General features: G+C 38.4%; 1 protein-coding gene across 9 annotated transcripts in view; it reads right to left on the bottom strand.

Moving 5' to 3' along the window:
- Positions 1-23,815, bottom strand: part of plce1 (phospholipase C, epsilon 1) — a gene marked incomplete at its 3' end in the record, with an annotated part of 81,457 nt that overhangs the window by 27,629 nt on the left and 30,013 nt on the right. For 8 of the 9 annotated variants that reach the window (XM_079851322.1, XM_079851323.1, XM_079851325.1 and 5 more), the window contains 5 exons: positions 16,636-16,882; positions 5,616-5,932; positions 2,698-2,843; positions 1,422-1,680; positions 861-1,069 (listed from right to left, as the gene is read on the bottom strand). In XM_079851322.1, coding sequence (XP_079707448.1) covers positions 861-1,069; positions 1,422-1,680; positions 2,698-2,843; positions 5,616-5,932; positions 16,636-16,882 — 1,178 coding nt within the window. Of the gene's footprint in view, positions 1-860; positions 1,070-1,421; positions 1,681-2,697; positions 2,844-5,615; positions 5,933-11,783; positions 11,944-16,635; positions 16,883-23,815 lie in introns of those variants that run through there. The other variant, XM_079851326.1, reaches the window with a different exon arrangement.

Below are 23,815 nucleotides of genomic sequence, written 5' to 3'. Positions count from 1 at the left end.
AATGAATGTTGCAATATATTCAGCATTATATATTTTTAATTAAATTGGACAGTTTGGATCATCGACTGACATATGCAAATAGTTTTTCTCCGTTGTAGAGAAGTTTTTTTTTTTCTCTCAGTGGATTCATAAGATTTCCTGATAAGAAAAAAGAAATTACTGTCACATTTTTATCATAATAATTTAATATTTTATAATAAAACTTTAGACATTTCTAATGATTTATAGGAAAAGGAATCTGCATTTTCAAGTGCTCAACAGATATATGTTGTTTGGATTGTGATTAGTGATATTGGGTTACACAAACAAATGTTAAGCAAGAGGTGTTATGTTCCTGCAATCCGCCATTTTTGGCAAATAAAATGGTTGTCTGATAACATTTCTTGTTAAGGTATGTATTTTGTGTGCCCTGTATGGAACATTATTTGTCCTTTGTCAGTCACATGCCTGTGTAAGTGATGAACTGCACTACTTGTGGTTATTTTCAGAGATGGTAACAGACATTTTATAGTTGTGCTAAAATTGTGTGGCCTGTGCTACAAAACTTGCAAACTCTGTAGCACCAGTGCTTAGTGCAAAAAAGTTAATATACAGCCCTGTCCATGAGCAACAATGGCAGAAGTCAAATCACATACATTCAAATCACATACCAGTCAGGCAACTCTCATTAAGATTCACGAGAATGCTAGTCATTCCAGATCTCATTGGTTAAAAACACAGATAACCAGTGTAAAGAAATGACCCAAACCTCTATGAAGAGTGCATGTTAAAGGTATTAAAACAAACTGTGAATGCCTCAGCATATAAGGATTGGACTAAACACATCATATATTTGCAAACAGGGTCCAAAATTAACTCACTGGTTTCTGCTCTTGTCTTTGAAGGAATGTTTGGGGCAAATGGTGATCTCTCGTGCCTTCTCCTCAGGCTCCTCGGCCTCCAAACTTCGGTTGCAACTGCGAATCGTCTGCAGAATGTTACTGACGGTCGCCTCCTTGTCTGAGCTGTGGAGCCCATCACTTCCGACCCTCTGCAGGAAGTTCTGCTGGCCGTTGTAGTCGGTGACAAACTGTGGAAGGTAAAGAGCACTTCACCACAGAGATTCCACACAGAACACAATAACCACAATTATGGACAATACGAGTAGATTTGTGGGCTTTAAAAGCTTTCATGGGTGACTTCATAGTCACCAGAGTGACAAAATGTATTTTTCCCAGCTGAATCATTCTAATGTGTTTTTTTCTAAAGCCAGGAAGCAATTCAGCAGGCACATTAAATGTTTGATGAAAAGGTAATTGCTCCAGCTAGCCAAAATCATCTCAAGGCTATTATTGTAACTGTAAAAGACAATTAAATTTGACTGTGGTGATACAATTTCCTGTGTTAGTCATAATCACTCTTTGAAAGCACCATATCCTCACCTCAACAGGATCATCTTGAGAATCAAAAGAGGGACGTAGTCCAATAATGCTGGCTGCGCCGTCCAGAGCCTCACTAAGTTCCTTAAGGAACACGCCACAGAAGGGCACCACTTTGCATCCTGGGATGTTGAGGGCACGGTTGACCACTTTCTTGTACTCCGATGATGATTCGTGCTGGGCCATGGCGTCCTTCAGACCACGCATGGTCTCAATATCTGCCTGGTCCATGAACTGCCACATCTTCAGCACTTTGCGAGACCTGGGGAAGAATAAGTGGTGAGCAGGGCAGTAGGGACGTAATTTGGGCGTCCTGACTGTTTATTGCTCAAGGCCTCTTAATATTTTTGTTTTTAAATGTTATTTGAAAGTTAATTTAGAGATGCAGTGTGGTGGTTATTGTACATGCTCTGACACCATAGATACTTAAGTGCAACCTGAGATATATTTTGGTTTTCAGAAGTCATACAATCTGTATTTTAACCAATTGTCTATATCATTCCACTGTCTCTCCAACAAGTGGGTGAAAAAAACTGGCTCCACCGTAAACTCAGAGGTTGCTACATCTTTCTTTAATTATTAATTGATTTTAATCTTTATGGTAAGCATACAACATTTGGCATTCTTAGTAAGTTTGATACATAGACAGTTTGTGTTGTTAATTATATGATGCAGTGAGCAGTTTAGCACTGATGTAGTTTATATTACAGTTTCCTCTGTATTATGTTGATTATTAGGGACAAGAAAATTGATTGTCAAATTCGAATGACGTTTTAGCAAATTTTGACAGTATGAGTGGGATTCATTTGTTTGTAGATCGATCCTTAATCTAGTTAATGATGTAATGCCATGAGCACTGCTGTGGTTTATATAACAATATTCTCCAACAGCAGAATGTATGTTACTTTTAATTCTTTTAAGTCTAATCCCTAGTCAAATTAGAATGATATCTTAGTTTTATATCACTTGTGATTACATTTTCTAAAGATATGGCCAGACGTGCAGTCTACCAATAGCATAAGAGCGACAGCACAGGGAACGCCCACAAGCGTCTTCACATTTCAGAGACTAGTGACATACAGCGATAAAGTCGCTAGCGGAGTGAACAGCGCTTGAGGCTCATCGTTTGGCATGTTACAAATGTGCAGTCAAAAACAAATGAATGTCTCAAAAATCCTCACTTTGTTAAGCATTGCGAAATTCAAACAGAGAGGACCATTTCTTTCTTACAGGGCTATTTCTTTTTTTAACCAAGCACTTTCAAGGCATCATGCCATACCTGAGACCTGCCAAGAACTCCATGACCGCATTGTAGTTGCCCATGTTCCAGGAGCACTTCGCCACATGGACGAGGTATGAGAAGACTTCTCTCTTCTCCTCCATGGACCCAGCAGTCAGAATAAGCCAGGTCACCCATGAGCTCACCTACAACACTCACAACACACACATTATAAGGCCCTGCTGACAGAAGAACAACTACAAAAGTCTTGAGAAAATACTGATCTCCATTCCTTCCGTACTTCATTCACTCTCTCACGTTATTGCTGTATAATCATCATCATCATCACATGTATTTGGAAGAAACACTGCAGATTGTGTAACATAAATCTCTAGTTTTAAACTAAATCTAGAGTTCAAACATGATTTAATTTACATTCAAAGAAAAATTAAGATTTGAGTGCAAATGTGAAGTTGAGCCCATTGGATCCTGTAACACTAACACAGATAACAAGAGTCATTGATTGGGTCTAGACCAGGGGTGCAAACTTAGGCAGTTCACTTGTTGCCTCGCTGCCTTATCAGGCAATGACTTTGTAGGCAATGTTTGCACACGAAGGTACCTCACGAAACTGATTTCGGACAGATTTCTTAAACTACGCACCAGTTTAATGATCTACAGCAAAATAGAGCGAGCTTTGGTGATAAATAAGTGAATATTTTATTACTACAATAGTAATTTCTCACTAGAAATGACATCAGGAGTTGACAGTTTACATTTACACAAACTGACCAACAACTACAACTTTCAGATGCTATCTTTATTTTTTAGCTTAACTGTCACAGAATGGAAAGCACAGGATTGTGGGATATCAAAGGTAGAGAAGCGATGATCTATGCTGTCTTGAAAAATCAATCAGATGAAGGTATCTCAGAAAACAGGAAGTGAAACTAACATTGGATTGGGACGTGCCTTGATGCCTTTCTACCTCAGAAGGCAGCATTTCAGATGCAGCCAAATAGTCCTGAAGGGCTTGATTAGCTGGATCAGCTGTTTCATTAGGGTTGGACTGAAGCTAAACTCTGCCGGACTATGGCTTTCTAGGAAACTGTGTTTTTGCACCCCTCTAGACTATTTACATACACCCTCATAGTTCGAGAAATAGTTTATCTAAAAATTCTGTCATTATGTATTTCTTAACACATGTTGTTCCAAATCCTGCATTGCCCTGTACCAAACTGTATTTCTGAATTTTTGAAGAATATCCTTCCCAACCTTTTCTATATAATGAACGTGGATTATGACAGTGATCCATTCAACTGCTGGGCTAATTCCAAGTCTTCTGAATTCATACAATGGGAAAAAAAATCCCATCTCCAATGTTACTTTCTCATTTGTCAGCCAAATATGCAGAAAATGAAGTAATTTTTTGGGTTGTTTCCTTGAAAAGAGTAACAATATGTGATGTTATCAAAACATTGCTCTGTTTGTTTGAACATCCTGACCAATTGCATCCTAGAAATTGCATAGCAACATGCTAAAGACTACTCAGAACACCTTAGCAACTGCACTTGTGGTGGCGAATCCTGTATGGTCAATCACCACTTACATTTTCTTTAAACACAAAGTCACAGAAAATGACCGTCTGTAGTCCTGAGCGTTCATAACAGCAATCGGTTTGAGAAAAAAATATTTATGTGATGGCCTGTTGTAGCTAAAAACACCTCACAGAACATCAGTCAGTTACATAAACAGTTGTTCTGGGGTCCGGATGATCAGGAACGTTTTATACGAGGGGACCGGTACACTGGAGCTCATGTCATTTTGCCAGCTTTCCACCGGACAAACTGCTGCTCTTGAGTTACTGTGCAGGCCAACCAGCCAGCGGCGAACAGACAGCAGATTTGACACATTAAAAACTTATGTAAGTGTTGCCAGAGACACTGCACCCTGGAAGGGGCTTCAAAGGTGGCTGTCGATAAAGTGTTGTGTAAGACCACAAACAACTGACCACAACAAAGACAACAAATCCTAGACTGTGTATGGACACCCAGTGGCAACACTTCAGGGATGTATTATGAGGGTTACAGCACAACCAAAATAACACATCACACTGCTAGGGCATGAATTAGTCCACAGGAGGCATCAAGGTAAAAGAGCAACCCAAATCAAAGGAGGAATCTTTGACTTGTTCACAAAGGATACTAGGATTAATGCTTGGTGGGATGAAGCATAGTCCTGTTATGTGATCCATTCACTTTACGCTGTGATAGTATTACATCCCATCGAAGCCTGTGATCTGGTGAACTCCCTTTTACCAGGAAAGTTTCTTCTGATCAACTAGGCAGGGGATAAAAACTTTCAAAGAACTGCACTCAACGATAATAGGTGATTCCTTAAAGCAATGTGCTACTTGACAAGAGTGTGAAGGTCACTTTACTGAGTTGTGAGTCTTATATAACAAGCATTGATGTCATGGCTGTAAGCATCTGCAAACCTTTATTTCACATGTTATTCCCAGTCATATCCCGTCTAGATTCCTGCTCTTACATGAAACATAACCAACTTTGAAGCTTCAACATTTGAGTTTTTTTAATGTTTTAAGTCTTAGAGTTCAGCCAAAATGGCAAAAAAATGCATTTCACATCCATTTTGTTTCTCAAAATCAAAACCAGCTGATCTAAAGACAAGCATTTAGCTTAAAGATGACATCATTTTCTTCCAACTCTATTCAAAAAGAGAAACACAATTTTCCTCTGGCAGTCTTAGTATCAAATATTTAAGACAACTGCAATAAACTCACATCTGTTTTGATAAGTAGCTGCACGTTGCGAATGTGAAAAGATCCAAGTAAAACAGGCAACAGAACAAACACTTGTGATGTCCTACTAAATTTTTCTTTAAAAGCCAAAGCTACTTTTCTGCCCTTCCATTTCCACTTCCTTTGGTATGAATCTGCACCATTAATGAATGCTCACCTCATTGAATCTTGTGACGAGATCTTCTACTGTGTTGTGATTGTCGTTCTGAGTGGGCATGATGGGGGCGGACAAGGAGGCTTTTAGGTGCGGGTGGCGTTTGTGGCACTCCGGGCTGCCCAGGTCTCGGGTGAGAAAGCTGAGGTAGTCAAGGGGAAAGACGCGACGGTACAGCTCCTGCTCCTGTTCTGTCAGGATGGTGGCGATCTCCTCTGGAAACTGGATGAGGTGCCGCAGATCGGCTAGTTCCTTACTGATGCCTGTCACGGCAGACGGGAGCATGCTGGAGTTGGCCATGGAGCTGCACAGCTGCCGTTCTGAGAGAGACATAGACAGCAGAGTTTACTGAATAATATCTTTATTGACAGGTAACCATCAATTTCTTTCTCCAACTGTAAAATCACTCTCTGACCACACTGTACCACTACTTTCATTTTTCTTAACATGAGAGAGGTTGCATGATCTAACACTGGTGATTGACAGCAAAGAATAACAAGAAGTGCATCAACGATGTAACAGACAACTAGTTGTCGCCAGAGATTATGGTTACAAAGTACATATGAACCAGTCTTGCACTCAAAATTCAGTTGTGGTTCACTTTGGTTACAGATAGAGATGCACCGGACGACCAGCAACACGTTTTTTTGTTTTATTTTGGCCAATATCTATTCTGCCACTAGCACATAAATTGCATTGCAGTCATTTCCCAAAATGTCATTTGCGTGGAAATATTATGAAGTCTGTAAACAGGATGGGACATGAAGACGGACACAAAGAAGAGAACACCAATGCACCAAGCACAGCAAATACTCTACCAGCCACAGCAAGCTCAATGTTCGCGATGATCGAAATATTAGAAAAAAAATATACGTACTAAATTGGGTACGTACTAATTACTGAATTAATTGATATTAATGTATCTCTGAAAGGAACTGAAAAGTATCAAGGCATTTTCTTTTCCTCTTACCTCCATTCCGTATAAAGTAGTGTTTATAAGCACAGCGGTACCCAAAGAAACAGCTGCTGTTCCATAAGTGCCACCTACTGTCACAATTTGTATTTTCATTAAGTCCATCTGCTAGCCTGGCTAACGTCAGACCTCGTCTCATTGAGACGTGGTCTGGAAACCACATGTTCATTTTCTCGTATTTGAGGCGTGGTTTACGAATGCCCAGAGCCGTTTATTGGGCACTACGAATGTCTATCAAATGCGCCTGCACGTAGCTCATAGCCAATTGTTTCAATTATACCAGATGACGTATGTAGAGCGACAGAAATTCGACGAGGAAGACGACGAAATAAACTTGCGTTCTAAACTACTTAGAACACTATCTAAGGCTGCATCGAAAGGTAACTTCGCGTCTGCTGCCATGTTGGATCCATAGATATAAACTGCTAAACTGTAAACTCCTTCGGTGTGTCGCATAGACGTCGTCATCGTCTTGCTGCTCCCTCCCCGTTCTGTGATTGGTTCCCTTTTTGAGAGGAAAATCTGGTCCATAGTGTCCAGGCTGCCTAGCAGCATGAATAAAATCACGCTGCGCGCAAGGCAGCATGGGGAAACCCAGGCTATCCATCTGCTGTTTTTGTTTTGTGGTGACTTATGTAGCATCATTTCTCAAATCTAAAGTCAGACCATTCTGTTTTTGCTTTAAATCTTATTATACAATTATACAATCTAATTAAAATAAAAAACAACTGCTCATGCTACTTGTGTGAAGCATCTTTGTTTGGATCATGATTAAAATGTAGTGGTTGCCTCTAATTTCAAATGGCTACAGATATATTTTGTGTAAGGCTAGTTTGCCTGTTATAGAGCAAAAATAAAAAAAACACATTTGCAAAGAAAAAAAAAAAAGGCAACTGGTATCGGAGTCAGCCAATTTGCTTACGGAATAAAAAAACGGAATGAAAAAATCATGCTCGGTGCATCACTAGTAACAGAATGCATAGCCACTCTCTTTCACAGGGGTTAAAGCAAAAAAAAAATATTTTGACTGAAAAATTTTTCCTCGGCCAAACCCCATTCCACAGCCTGTCACACACCCAGTTTAAGATCAGTTTTTTCTTCTTCTTGTAATTAGGAGTATAGTGAGTACATGCTTTACCTTCACAAATGAAATACTCAAAGAATATTTGCATTTAAAGAAAGGTCATTTTGAACTGCGTTTCTATTATTTTAGGGGTCGACCGATTATCGGCGCCGATATTAAGCATTTTTAATTTTAAAAATAAATAATTTAACCATTTTCAAAACCGATTTGCCGATAAAATAATTAAATTTTGAAAAGCGCTATATTTGGCTCTGACGCAGCCTCCTCTGTCGGAACTCATCACTCTGTAGACTAGACCAATGTCCCCGCCCATCTGATTTGTTGGAAGTCACGAGTCCGGCCAATCAAGCGGAAAGCAAAACTGAAAGTTTTGCACTCTCACACCGAAAGCACTTGCTGACTGAGTTTTTCCGTGAGTGGGAATGGAAAACCCGGAGTGGACTCAGAGCGGAGTGATTACAGAACGCTTAGAGTGGAGAGAGGAACATGCTTTCGCTCCACTCCAGGCTTTGATCACATCCCCCTCAGCAGGGTGAATACACATCATCTTTCCTTAATTTAAGACCCATTCAAACTAAAATTAAGACATTTATTACACTTTTCAAGAATTGTAAGCCTATTTACAGCCTTAAAACTATGAAAATCGAATTTTATACATAAGGACAGGCGGGAACCCCGCAATTGACGGAAATCCGTCGTAGCGACGGAGAACTTTCATAACTGCTTTCATAACCAAAGAACCAAAGAATCCCTGCTTTCATAACCAAACTGTGTATGAACAGAATGGTACTGAGGACAGGATGAACAACCAGATTCTTCTGCTGTGTACACATGGCCATTCAACTGGGATTCACCAAACGGGATTGTTTTAGTTTGCCATTTTAAAGTCACAGCCACTCCGTTCCAAAATCTCTATAGCTCTATCCACAGGCAACATTCTAAGGCATCATTGGAGTGCCTTGATGCAAAGCTTGTTCCAAAATAGGAAGAAAAATTGCGCAACCTAATGGGTATCCTAAGATACCCGTTTTTGGCTATATTCTAAGGTAGCATCACATACATCCTTCAAAAATCAATCCAAGATGGTAGACAACGTAGGAGAAACACTGATTATAAATCAAATTCATTATGTACTGGAAAGTTTAGCTAAAACGTAATTGAAACTAGTTAGGGCTATTTATACAAGACACAAAGTTGCATCAGGGTTTTGGAACATTTCTTACATCATACGCCCTTAAAATAGTATTTAAAAATTCTATCAACCATTTTCATGTCAACATACGAATTAATATACTTTTATTGCTGCACAACAGGGTTGGTGGTACAGCGCAGTGCAAAGGAGGAAGATAAACACAGATAAACCAATCATAATACAATAAAGCTCAGTATTTACACAGTAATTAAAGAGAAGTGGAGAGTACCCACAAAAGACAAAATAAATAACTTTGATAATGTATACTGTGTGACACTGGTCTCATCAGTGCCGTCTAGTAAAAGTGGAAGACGCCATACATGCCAGAGTTGTAAATATCCTCAATAGCCCATATACCGTGACACTGATGGACCATTTCTTAACATCAGCGGGCACGATCAACCTTCATTAAGCCTCAGTATATTTACATATCTCCACTGTTTCCTACACTCTCGTCTGAGATTGTGATCAGAAAACGGTTATGCTGGTATGGTGTTCAAGGGCAGGTCAAGCAAAAATAATATAAATACTGTGAATCATGCTTGTCTGGATAGCATCAGCTGTCAAAAGCAGTGTTTGCAGACTCCTTCGGCTCGACGCGCCACCATGGCGACCGTCAGAACAGGAGGGGCAGAGTGAGAGTGCCGTTTGATTTGTGCATCCAGTCTAAAGCCTTCTGATAGAACATGAGGGTGTGTTTCTAGTACACACTGAGACTCAAATGCAGCATCATATCAAAACCTCAAAAGAAGTTTGGAACAATCTACATTTTAGTGTTAGCATGTTGCTAAGCTAATGGCCCAATACTTTAATAAACAGAAATAGACCTAGAACACAAATAATAGGTAAAATAGATTAAACTTTTATCGATACGGAATACAAGTATCAAGGCAGTATGCTGTACAGGTAAGTAGCTCCCTAGCATAAAAATGCAACTAGCGTAAAATCCTTTGTAGTTCAGCTCAGACATGCAATTATGAAGGGAATCAAACTACTTGAAAAAATAAGTGATTGACAAGATTTAATAAACCTGAGCTGTGTAGTAACATTGTTCATGTCACATAAAGAAGGGCCAATGGCCAATCATAGTATGAGTTCTTCTGAGGTAAGTTTCATGCGCATCACGGCATCATGCTGTTCTCACATCCATTCGCATTTCATTAGCCATCACATGCATCTGCCTTGTGTCCTTTTCTCGTCGCACATGGCATCTTTTGAAGCAAAATGGGAGGACATTAATACACCACATTAGGCTGTGAATGAGCTGCCCTGATCTTTATGCATGGGCCACTCATGGTGCAGGTCTCAAAGGAGACAGGAAGCATCGCTCGGTTTGTGATCCTGCTATTGGGACACGCAGAGCATCTGAGGTGCTCTTCCAGCTAAAACCATCCCTGTTGATCATATGTGTATATACTAGAGCTGCACAATAAATTGGAAATAAATATTGTGATTGCATTTACAGCTACTGCAATAAACGAATAGTGAAGTGTTGAATAAAGCATTGCATTTATGTGCAATCCCATTTTTGATTTTGTTGTAATTATCCAGGCCTATAGCTCATGTTTATGTTTCTAGATCTATGCAAACACATTCTGTAATATGCAATTAACAGAAAAAGCAGATATCTAAGAATTTATTTAGACGTGATGCTGATACAACACATTAATCAGTCTAAGATCAGTCAAGAGCTTTAGGAGAAAGGACCCTTTGTCTTGGACAGAAACAGTCTGGGTTATGCATGTTTGATTTATGACCAGTGAGTTTGACTTGCAATAACATCCCTAGCATCCCATCTCCTAAGGAGAATAAATCATTAATAGACAGTGCTTCTGCAAAATAACTAACCTGTAACTGCCTATAGGTGGACAGAGGTCCTATATAAACCATACAAACATTATTACATTTGCTGTCTTGAACATGTAGGAAAGACCAAGGGCAACTGTAACAAACTAAGTATCTTCAATCAGAAAACAGTTAGCTTAAATGCTTAGTACAGTTCTCTCCCTGCCTAAAAAAAAAAAGGATTGTTTCACTTGAATCACATGCATTAAGACGATTTGGTCTAATTGCTTCCTATACCAAATGTTATCTATCAATATCAATAATGCAACTGTAGCATTAATAATAGACCAAATCATCTTAATGCATGTGAATCAAGTGAATCAATCCTTTTATATATATATATATATATATATATATATATGTGTGTGTGTGTATGTGTGTGTGTGTGTGTGTGTGTGTGTATGTACTGTATATACTGTAAATTGCTTCCTATATCAAATGTTAACAGGTAGATTTACATTATTCATTGAATAAATGCACCTATACAACCTCCAGAATTGTGATTGAATGAGTGAGAATTCAGAATAACCTTGAACAGTACAGTACGTTCCATTTTTGTCTAACAAATGAGTAAAAGCCTCCAGAACATTATGATGAAGAAAAATAGAAATGTCTTTCAAAACCACCTGTGGAAGTACACACTCATTTTAATTATTCTATCCCTCAGTTTAGTATTAAGCTTGGTTTGGTATTTTAAATTAGGTTCAAGGCAGTAAAAAAATGACCTTTTACTAATCATGTATTCATTATTAGCAAAAGGAGAGGGCTGAACAGCAAAAACAGCAAAAAAATAAAAAATTTGATTACTGTGTACCTGACATAAAATATTACTAAAAATCAATGTCACAACAGGATTTTTTTATGAGTCTTCTTGTCTCATTGACCAAAAACCCTTTGTCTGCTAAGGTAAAGTACATGGTTAACTCTATACGGACCGAAAAAAACCCACAACACATTAGTCCTTGACACCAGGCACTAGCCACCAGAACAGCACCATTGATACGATATTGAAAATAACTCCCCAAGTGACAGCACTGCCTGTTGTTGTGTGTATGGTAGAGTTGAAGAGTCACTTACTGAGTAGCATGTAGTCCATCCTCTGCGAGTGGGAGTGTTTCATGGTTGTGGTCGTAGCGGCAGGCGGCTCACTGACTCCCTGCTTCACGCCACAGCGGCGAGAAGTGCTTAACCACATTTCAACTCAGCCTGACTGCAGCTGCCAACCCTCTACTACCACAAATCTGACTCGCTGCATATCTCGCTTGTTCACAAACTCTCACACACACACACACACACACACACACACACACTGTTTGGCCACTCTTACTCCCCTCCCTCTCTCTCGTTTGCTCTCTCTCTCACATACACTCACTCTCATGCACTTACTCTCTCCATTGGCTGCTCTCTCCTTCCAGGCAGGTCATGTTACTCATAGATGAAAGCAACACATAGTGTTAAGTGGAGGGCAGAGAAATTGAGCACCCAAACATGCTCTGATCACCAGTCGGCGGTTGACTTGGGTAAGAGTCCAGTGAAAATTTGATAGGCAAACAATGACTTTATAAGCATTCGAGTCATAAATTTGGGTATGGGACTTTAGGGATGTGCTTGAATGTGAATGTTTCCATCATTAACCTTCCCAGCACATACTGAAAGAGACCAAGAACAAGAGATCGAAGAACAAGAACTCGTATGGCTTTATGGTCCATATGCAAGCTCTATTAAGCACAGACAAAAGCTTTCCGGTAGATCCAGGGATCACATTTATAAACTAAAGCCATTCAATTTGATCAATTTTATCCCTTAAGACTTAAAACTAAGTCATAGTTTAGTCCATACTTTCTCTGTAGGAAAGACCTCTTACACAACTTCAACAACTTTTGTGAGTTAATCTGGCCTCTCATGTCTTTCCAAACCCGCATTTTGAAGAATGCTCATGTAGTGCTTTCCTATACAATGAAAGCAAACCGTGAACTAGGGAAGTCAAGCTCCAATATGGACAAAAAAGTACAATTAAAGTGCCATAAAATTTGCCCAGAAAAAATCATGCACTACATTCCAAGTCTTCTGAAGCATACAAAAGATTTCTGACAGTCATTATTCACTCTCCCCCACCACTGACTATGACTATGGCACTATGACTCCAAATGTTGTTGGTTCTTATGTGCCGAAACCAAAGTTTGAAGTGCGATTGAGAGCGATTTTGGTCTTTTCAGCAAAAATATTTGTTAATCAAACAAAAATTTTAGGGTTTCAGTAGACTTGATATTAAGAGCACATGTCCAGAATGGACAACTTTTATGGTGTTTTTTGGAGTTCGAAAGCCCCTTTTAACCATCTAATTTTATTAAGCAGCATGAAAAAGGTATTTCTGTAAAATACCTCATAATATAATATAAAATAATAATAATAATAATAATAATAATAATAATATAAAAAGCCATAGAGGTTTGAAACTACATAAGGCTTTAGTAATGGCAATTTTCATTTATTTCATTTATAAGTTTGCAATATATTCTTTTTAATAGCGCAATATACAAAAGATGGTAAAGCAAAATAATTCTCATTTGACACAGAAGATGATCTTCCATTTCCTGCATATGCATTCATAACACAAAACACGTCATAAACACACTGCCCAACATTTCAGTGCTGTTTAAACACATCCTGACTGTCTAACACAACCTAAGCTGTGCGCAATGCCTCACCTCGAGTGGTAAAGGTCTCAGAGTTTGCATTTTTCCTGTGAGCACAGAGCCGCCTCTCATTCAGTGTGTTCTCCTGACCTGACCCGGCCGGCACTATTCCTGTCTACCTCCATTTATCACCACTGAAATTCTGATTGTGTGCTTCCGTATTGTTTTTGTGTATCCCAATTCTATCACACCACTCTTTGTTTTATAATTCTCCAAAAATGAATGTCCCTCTATAATAAAAAGCTGCAGATACAAATGGAAATGGAGAAAATCCCCCGTTTGCTACCAAACAAAAGACGTTCTGGAGTGAACCTGACCCCCTGTGGATGAAGTTAATAAAAACCTTTGCTGCTGCATAAATGAGAGACGAATCAGAGATGGATCCTTTGCAATGACACTAAAGCCTTAGAATTCAAACAGAACCAAATCCAATGGCTCCTGGATCACATGACACAAAAACTACAGCCACTGAAACCTGCTGGAAGAGCAATTTTAATGGACAACCACCACAGACATTTACAGATTAGTATTCAATCAGTATAAATGGTTCTTAAAATTATTATTTACCTTCAGTCTCCCCAAATCTTGAATGTTTGTTAGATCCTGGTGTAGAGATATTCAGATCCCTTGGGATCAAACCTTCCCATGTAAATTTAAGGGGTTTATGTAACCCATTTTATCGTCCACCGCGCTAAAATTATCTGTAAATTTGATCACTGTAAGTAACAGCAAATCACTCTCCAACAAGCTCAGGCCTTTTGCTGCGTAATCATGTCAGTAGTGATTTTATCTTTAGAAATGCATTTTATATGTGCTAGAAATATGTTTTTATGTACAAAAATGCTCAAAAGCTTGGGGTCAGTAAGATTCAGCTTCCTGCATTAGAATGGCAAAAAATAATAATAATAATAATTTTAAAAGGAAAAATGACAATATAGCCTATAAAACCGATTTCAGGTGCACAACTTTGCCATCTCCTATCCCATCTGCATGGGGTAAAAAATTAACCACGTGCACCATGGCCTCATAAGTTCAAAACAAAAATATTTCACTGCCCGACCCAACAAAATGGTCTACAAATACAGATTGTAACCAACTTTGCTGCCCAAAACAGCTAATAAAGCTCAACACACAATGACATTTTTGGTGTCACTTAATTTGCAGAACATCTTTACCTCTCACTATGTTTTAAAAGCCCAAAAATGGTGAGAATGTCCATTGAGAGGGGCCAGATTGCATTTTGGCCCAAATGCCTGAACTTCCCATAGCTTGCGAGAGAAAAATAATGCTTGTGTATTTAATTATAAGTCCATGAATACCAGGGTCACTGACTCATGGTCCCACACAGACGTCATGTCAACTGGAATTAGTCCAGAGCGCCAGTGCGTTCAAATCATCAAGGATCGTTTTACACCGACATGTCTCATGAAGGGTTTGAAGGTTACACCACACATGGATGAGCGCCAGGTGATAAGCTAATGCGGCCAAAATCGAATTAAAGGGAGAGCACTGTCTGACTTTTTGCAAATCAGAGCAGGCGTTTGAAGTGCACTGTTTGAATAGGTTGGCGAGCCAGAGTGAAAGAGGCGAGGGTTGAGGAAGTCAGAGACAGACGCCCTTCTCCCCCGCATCGGTCACGTTACACAGTCCTCGATGGAGGAGAGATGATTTTCATTAGTTCATAACCTGTTTCTGCGGCGCCTGTAAGAGGCCTCCTCATAAATCATCTTTTAGCAAGCAGAACTGCTGTGTTCTCTTCAGAATAAAAGACTAACACTCTGAAACCACACAACAATAAAGCAAATTCATAATTATGCTCAAAAGAAGATTATATGAATTATCTTAACAAAAGAAAACCAATTATTCTCATGCAGAAAATATGATCTCACTGTTATAGTATTGTCAGTTACTCCATAATTGTGGTGGTTGTGACAAAGTTTCAGACTAAGACTAGGTTCTACAATCAATGCTGAAAATCTGTCCAGATCGATTATAAATACAAATGCATTACTTTGAATGCCGAACATTTCTTTAAAAAGGTGAAGTAGCTTGTGAATGATCATTGTGAGCTGATGAAAAATCATGGCTTCTTCTAGTGTCACAAGTCAACACTGGTGGACTCGATCTGGGAAAACAATGTAAGTGATCTCTAGGGAGTGATATCCCAAACAAACCAAATCTTGGATAATTCTGTCCAGAGGAACCACAAAGACAATGAAGATACAAAGAAAATTACAGCCTTTGAGCAATAGAAATAAATTAAAATAAAATAAAAAAACATCCACATGTGAATATAAAAAAAACATCCATGTGAGTAAAAAGACCCTCAAAGTTGTTTCTATTTTATCTGTTCAACCTGCATAAAAAGTATTGTTTTGTATTAACTGTGGTTGTGTAGCATGTATAAATTAGTGTTAGCCTCAGACAGATGCAAGCTGCTAGAATTGTCAGGTTAATGCTGGTACTCAAGAGTTTAGATGAGGTATCACACAGCATGCAAATACAGTATGCATGGGCAACTGTATATTCAGTGTACCCACAGTATATCCATAAAATATAAATTACATTAATATGTACATTATACATTGGCATGGACACAAATTCGGTGTCTAGAGACATTTCATGCTAATTTATGTGGTTGTGTCAATATGATTTTTGCCATTGGCTGCCACTTTGTTGCATGTGAATTTATTATTGTGGCTTTGTAAGATTTGAATTAGCATACATAAAAAAATTTATTTACATTAATCCTGCTACAATATTTATAACTGTAGCAAAGAGCCATCAAAGCTGGAAATAAATCATTTAATTTTGTTTATTTCATTATAACCAGACTGAACATCAATTTAAAAATGACAACATAAACATCCTGAATAACTTTAAAAGGACAAGTTGACGAATATTTACAGTAACCATTGTATTGTTACAATGTCGGAAGTATACAGTATGTAAATGAACAACGTGTACGCCTTTTCCATGTTACCTGCAACCAGATATTCCAGTTTATTTGTCAGAAAAAGTCGGACGGATAATGTAAGCTGTCATTTTGCACCATCCAGCAGACTTTTGACAGCTTTAGGACTTTTGTTAAAACTACAGATCAAAGTAATCCTGCCCACGGACAGTTGGTTTGACATGGGGGCAGCGCCCCAAATAAAAAATTGATTACCACTTTAATTGTAAAAACATCAGCATGAAAACTTAATAAAACAGAAATCGGTGGGTTTCTTTACCTTTCAGCATTGGTCGACCCGTGGAGCCAACAGTGAAGCTGGGCAGAGAACTTCGTGCCCCGAGGGAAGCTGTCGCCTCCAGCAGGGCTCCGCTCAGATGAGCTGCAATGCAGGTTCTAGGAGGACAAGCCCGAAACTGAATCTTCAACGGGGAGACCAGCGGCCATGACACTGCTTGGGCAAGCAGCTTCCTGGATGGGTGCAGGAGATAGACCTCAGGAGTCAGCGTAGGAACAACATGGTCAATCTGCAGAAAAGAGAAGCAATGAGAATCCATGTTAATGTTTGCTTTTGTACAGTTTATAGTGAGCTTGGTTCTAACACAGTGGTTCTCAACCTTTTGGACTCCAAGCCCCTCTTTGTCTAAGACAATATCCAAAGTCCCTACCTGATATTTACCTCTGGTACTTCTGTTGTAATAAACAATCTCAAAATTATGATGTCAGTTTGTTGTACATCTAAATATTTAGGGTTTTATTTGAAAGAATAAATAAATGATTTTTTTTTTTGCATTTTACTAGACTAGAGAATATATTAATATAACTAAATCTAAATCATTTTAATATGCATTAGGGTCCCTGGAAGTTTGCTGAGGCTTCCTAGTTGGCCCCGGCCCCCTGGTTGAGAACCAGGTCTAGTCAAATAAGCTCAATGTGTCAACTAGCGGCAGAACTAATCAACAGACTGACTAGTTGATGCAGCCTCTTAGAGAAATGGGAGGTTTCCATCTAGCCTCATTAATAATCTCTGACTTTGTGCCTTCATGTGATTTAATTGCTGTAAGCGTGAATAACCCAACAAGGAACAAATAGCAGGTTCCTTAATAAAGATGGTAACAGGAAGTTTTAAAAAAAGAAATCTCAAAATCTCTTCTGAACTAGTAACTGCTGAATGGTCTGCCCTATAAAAGCAGAAATGGGGAGTAACAATCCCATGTCTTCCCATCAAAATTATCCTGATTGAGTGAGAGCAATTTGGTAATTTTACTTCTATCTTTGACGTAGCACACATCTCCTCGCACTGCAGTGAGCAGCCATTATTTCACAATTACTGACCCCAGAAAGCACTTCTGCCTGCTGCTTCCAGGAAAGTCATTACAGCTGTTGTCTGTGCCCTTCCTCTGAAACGATTGACCCAGCTTCTCTGCCACCTCTCTCCCCACACGGCACTGGCTCTGATGAGTATTAAACCACTCTCATTGGATAAATGGATTCAGCGGCAGTGCTGCATGATATAGACAACTACCAAGTGATCTGAGATAAAGCGAAGCAGCCGTACCGCAAGGGACATCACAGGACCTTGAGGTTATTTCACTTAAAGTGTGTTTATAATCACACGAAGATCTATTTTTTGGTAAAATAAGCTCCTACAGTGCTCTAACAACATTGTCACCATATATACACATATATATATATATATATATATATATATATATAAAATATTTTTATATTTAAATGTAAAAAAAAAAAAAAAAAAACACTATTACACACCTTTGGGTTTTGTTAAGCCCTAGAAAAATAATCAGCAGATGTATATTTCAAGGGTGAGGTGGGTAACGTTTCTAATTGGACACACAGAGTGTTTCGCTCTCCACCGAGGATAAAGGAGCTTATTGCCACAGCTACCAGGATGAAAGATTCTTGATAGTGCTTAGCAAGTCAATTGCCCTGTTTCTCATTTTTCTCACTTCAAACAAAGACATGACGACAACAACAACAAGAAAAAAACCCAATCAAGAAGGGGACTTGCATAATGAGACAACGCTCCTTTGAAACCGTCAGGAACGGTGTTGATGGGGTTTTAAACAAGAAAAGAAAGCCTGGTTTATTATACTCACGAAAAGAACATGTCATCATGGTAAGCTTGAAAGGCAAACACATTTTTGAGTCGCTGCCGACCAATTACGACACTTGATCTCTAAATATTTCATGTCACATTGGGATCAGTCATTACATGAGTTAACCTTATTTAGAGCCCGGATAACCAATGGCATATTCACAGTGGATTTTCATAAATTATAACTTGGCGTTGTTTGGTTGCAATGTTGAAACTATCTGAAATGAATAGACTGTCTTTGAACCAGTCACTGTATGTCTATGTACTTTGTTGACTTCATCAGTTGCACATTCCTTCACCACATTTTTAATGTGTTATTTATGAACTTTTGGTGCATCTCTATAGATGCAGGTTCTGCATTCATTTCCAATACTTCAAAGACCTGACATCTTATCCTTTATTGCAATTTGCATTACAAGCTGTAATATACCTAAATTGTGAATGAAATAATACTGTACACTAAGGCTGTTATCCGTCACTGACTGATGTTAAAAACTGTGCAAACATGCAGAACCTCAAGTACTGCACCTGTAAAATGGACCCCGTTGTTTCTGAATGTTAAACTACAGCACTAAGCAAACTGTCTCCTTATCTGAAAAATTATTTTGCAGAATTGGCAGTCCTCAGATCCCCTCCCTGAGAGGTCCTTTATAATTACTCTTTAATGGGATGGGTTTCCTGCACTGCTCACGATAAAAGCAAATTCTGCATTTGTCAGATCTTAAACTGGACCACAGGGACTAAAATCTGCACGTTCACCAGCCGCCTGAAGTCTGACACTCATTCTTTTTGGTTTCAAAATCAACAGCACAAAGATACTCAAATTTTCTGAGGAAAATATGGCTGATTGTTGCCGCCATATTCTTAAAAGTATAGACCTTATGCGCCAGAGAAACAAGGGCACAGCCATCTTTAGAATATTGTCTTTTAATTTCCGTTTTTGCGGTCGCTCTGTATATTTCTATGGCATTGCTGTCCAGGAGTACTTAGCTTTTAAAGAGGATTTACTTAATGTAAAGTTAACGCAAGTTATCATGAGGACTGTAATGTTTAAAGCAGATGTCTTAACAAATGTCAGTTGAGCGGGAAGATTTTAAAACGAGCCGTTCATTAATAAACACGCAAGATCGCTGTGAAAATACAGACCGGGAGACAAAAGACAACGAGCGCAGCGCTGAAAAGGGGCATGGCTACATAAGGTCTATAGGTTTCAAAGGTGTTTTTTTTTTTTTTCAGCAATGCCATGCAACAACTCAACTCAATTTTCGGTTCCCCAAAGAACCTTTCAGTGAACAGTACTTAAAACTATAAAGCACCTTTTGTGGAATGGAAAGGGTCCATCCTTCTTTTTAAGAGTGCATGTTGTTGCTATAGGTCTTTTTTTCAATGTTGCCACTGTATATTTTTTAGGTAATTTGGATGGTTACAAGAGCATTTCTAAATGGTTGCTAGCTGGTCCATGTCAAAACCGTCAGCTTAGGAAAGTAATAACTTGGCATGCTTCAGTGATGGCAAGTGCCACAGTACTGCAGAACATGTCTGGCTCTAAAATTCCTTTCAAAGTATGGCATGTTTCCCTCCTTTCACTGAAATAAATACTCAAGCGTTGACTCTCTCACTGGCATATGTGTGAGTCACCTCTAACTGCCCTGAGAAGGTTGAGGTGGTGACAGTCTCTGGGCAGAACTTAGATTTCGGTTTTCAGAACATTCAAAACATGTAATATAACACCGGTTACAAACAAACTATTGATGTGACAAATTGTATGAATTTGATGAATTTTTACAATACAAAAAAGTTGTATTATCATCATGTTAACCAGGACACGGTGTTTGTAACAGGTCAACCGGGAACACTTCCTATAACACCCAATGTACTTGTTACATCGTAAGTAGAATGGCATCTATGCTAATATTAGTCTGTCTGTTTGATCCTTATCCAGAGGTTACAGTAGTCAGCCGGATCTGGTCCATATCCAAATCAGATGGTGGACCTGCACCTAGACATGACCAAAACACAGCCCTGAATGACAGCAGAGACCGTGTCTACAAGACAATCCCCTGTGAAGGCTCTGTCGACATGACAGCCATCGGGACAGCTCCTCCGCACAGACCTATGACCAGCTTCGGCTCCATACGGGCGTGATGAATCCGATCTTCAAGTAAAAGGAACTGGATGAATATTTAAATGCAACCAATCCCAATCTGAATTCTGACTTGTGATGCAGCCTGAATCATAATGACACAATGTTCGTTCGTTGGCCAGAGGAGAACTGGCCCCCGACTGAGCCTAAGGTTTTTTTTCTTTTCTTTTTTCCTCCATTCTGTCACCTGATGGAGTTTGAGTTCCTTGCCACTGTCACCTCTAGCTTGCTTAGTTGGGGACACTTAATATTAAATAATATTATTGATCTGACTACTGACGCTGTTGTATGAGAACTAAATGATGACATTATCTTTTGCAGAACTGCTTTATAGATGAAATGAACTGATTCAATTACTGATGATCATTACAACGGAACTGAATCAACACTGAACTGACTTCAGCTGAACAACAGCCAAAATGCATAATTTTTCTGTTATCACATTAACCCTCTGGGGTCTAAGGTGTTTTTGGGGTCCTTGAGATGTTCTGACATGCCCTGACATTTTTGCTTTTTTCAGTTGCTTATAAACATTTTAATGGCAAAAAAAAATTACACACTATTTAGCACAAACAGGACTACCATGAAATGTGAGCAACAAGAATGTACATGTCTGCATTTTTGAGAGAATAATGTTTATGCGTGGTTATTGAAAAAACTAAAAACTAAAGTTTCTGAAATAAGGCCATAAAACACATTCTAAATATGTGCCAATAAGACTTTTGTCGAAAAGATGTCATCGCCTAGTGTTTTTTCTTCAAAATAAAGTGAAAATCACCCTGCCTTATCATTCACATAACACAATACATTGATTTGAATTTTGCAAAGCACTTTCTGTTTGGAAAGGCCATATGCGGAGTGGGCGTCTACGGTCATGCATATATAGTGGTTCACACCTGAGGAGACAATGGGGCCCGCATACGTAATTAGCCATTCATTCAGGTGAGTCACTGAGCCACAAGAATGCAAGAGCAACAGTTGGAAGCATCTCAATTCTTTTTTATTTTTCCTCATATTGTGCTTGCAATTTGGCCTATAATATCCAAGGAAAACATGTCTAGTAATTGTGTAGTTAATTCTCATACTGTATTTTCAGTTTTGGAATATTTATGCTCTCCCCAAATTTGTCAATAATAAAACACAATAAAAGTTATTTAAAGAAAAGGCTTATATTTACCTTTTAATAGTTTGTTTACATCTACCAACAATTCAAGTGTAATCTTTCTTTGTAAAAACTAAAGTATACATTTTATCATACATATTTCAAAGTTAAGGATTTGATTGATTATTTGATAACTTTATTTTTGACAAAACATATTATATTTAACATAAGCAAATATTGGCAAACAAAAGCTTATTTGAGGTGGCAGATATTTTACATTAAAAATATATAATCTATCCAAAACTAATCAACGAAATGTTGTCTTTCATATGTCTGTAACATAGGTCTTTCATTTTTATTATAAGAAATATAAATGTTAATTTGCAGTTTAAATCCAGGAAATTTGTTAATGAAAAAAATATTAAAAGTAAGATACAATTGATACAAAACGAAGTTCGTTTTAAAGAAAGGATTTGTACTTTCTGTTTTGAGGTCTCTGTGTGAAAGTTTGAAAGTCTTTTAGTGCTTTTTTTAGAGCGCTCACGTCCATAATGGAGAACTGTCACGTAATATTGTTTTTTCCTCATACATGTGAACACGAAAAATAAAATACAAAAGACTTTTAAGTAAAACTTACTCCGAAATTGTGTTCTCGGCGGAATTCGCTCTTCAATATGCTGCCGTTCGTCGTCTGAGTTACAATCTTCCTCTGAGGAAAAGGTGCATTCTTCCTCGCCGTCCTCATCTGAATGGCGTCTTTATTACCGGAGAAGCGTGTCATACTCAAAACGCGATGAACTATCAGTAAGTCTGATGAAGAAACTTTTTATGGCATTGATCGAGGGGCGTATGCGATGCATACTAGATCACCTAACTATTTACATGTGAATAGCGCCGGGGGCGGAGCGGCCTCAGCGCATTATAGAGATAATGAAGCAGAAGGAAAAACGGTACCTCTCCTTGCTTTCAAACGGATTACATGAGTTGAAAACATTTGTTTTTTATATAAATTACTTCATTTAAAAGAGGAGATTTCAAGCTTCATAAAGACATATCTCACGTGCCTGTGTGAGAAGTATTCGCTGAGTTATGATTCATTTTCGGACACGTTTCAGAATGGACTACACGGACAGAGAGAAGGCAGAACTCGCTTCGTGTTTATTTTTCTTTATTTGGTGAAAAGCACAACACTTTGTTTTTATTGTGAGTGTACACAAAAATAGTACACACTTAACAGGATAGATTGATGTATAACACAAGCATATAAGATAAAAATTAATATTTTTATTTTATTATTTTTTTGCACTCATACGGAAAAAAACAAGCCTATCGCGCCGGCGCGATAGCCGACCTCAGGGGGTTAAAGCTCCTTTAAAACAATCTATATTATATAAGAGCGATAAAAATAAAGTTGACTTGACTAATTTTAGAATAATTGAGATTATTATTATATATTATTAACAATATTAGTTTATATCAGTATTTTTATTTATTTTTTATTTATTTTTCTATTTAAGTTTTAGTTGTAGTTGTAGATGTAGTACATCAAATTAAACTAAACTAAAAATGACAAATGTTGCCTTGACAACTAGATGAAAAATAAGTTTGTTTTTAATACATTTAATTTCAGTTAATGTTTATTTTACTTTATTTCAAGTAATGCAAATGCCTTTTATGCTTTTAGTTTCAATTAACTTATAATTACCCTGCCGGGACCTAAATGAAATCATTCGATGTTTGATGTCATTATGTCATGATTATCTAAATCAGATTTCACTGAAAAAGTATTCATTACGCAGACCATAAAGACTTCCATAGCATCACTTGTCTCTCTTTTGGGCCTCTCAGTTCTCGGCCGGTAAAAGCTTCAGCATTGACCCTGTCTTGATGTCCTGAGCTCTCTATAGCCACTAATCCAGCAGGTGCTTTGTAGAGAGTCACTGGTGGAGCGTCCAGCACAGGGGATGAAACTCAAGCTGAGAGGGTCAGAGTGTCTCAGTCCGGCTCTGAGGCCGCAGACACGCAGGAGCGGCCGGAATACCTTGAGAATGACTGACACACAGCAGCTGAATACAGTACTCAGCACGTCCAGTCCCTGC

Source organism: Squalius cephalus, assembly GCF_949319135.1.
Source record: "Squalius cephalus genome assembly, chromosome: 19".
In the NCBI taxonomy this organism is placed as follows: domain Eukaryota; kingdom Metazoa; phylum Chordata; class Actinopteri; order Cypriniformes; family Leuciscidae; genus Squalius; species Squalius cephalus.
Note: the sequence above shows the minus strand (reverse complement) of the source record. Positions and strands in the feature narration are given on the sequence as shown.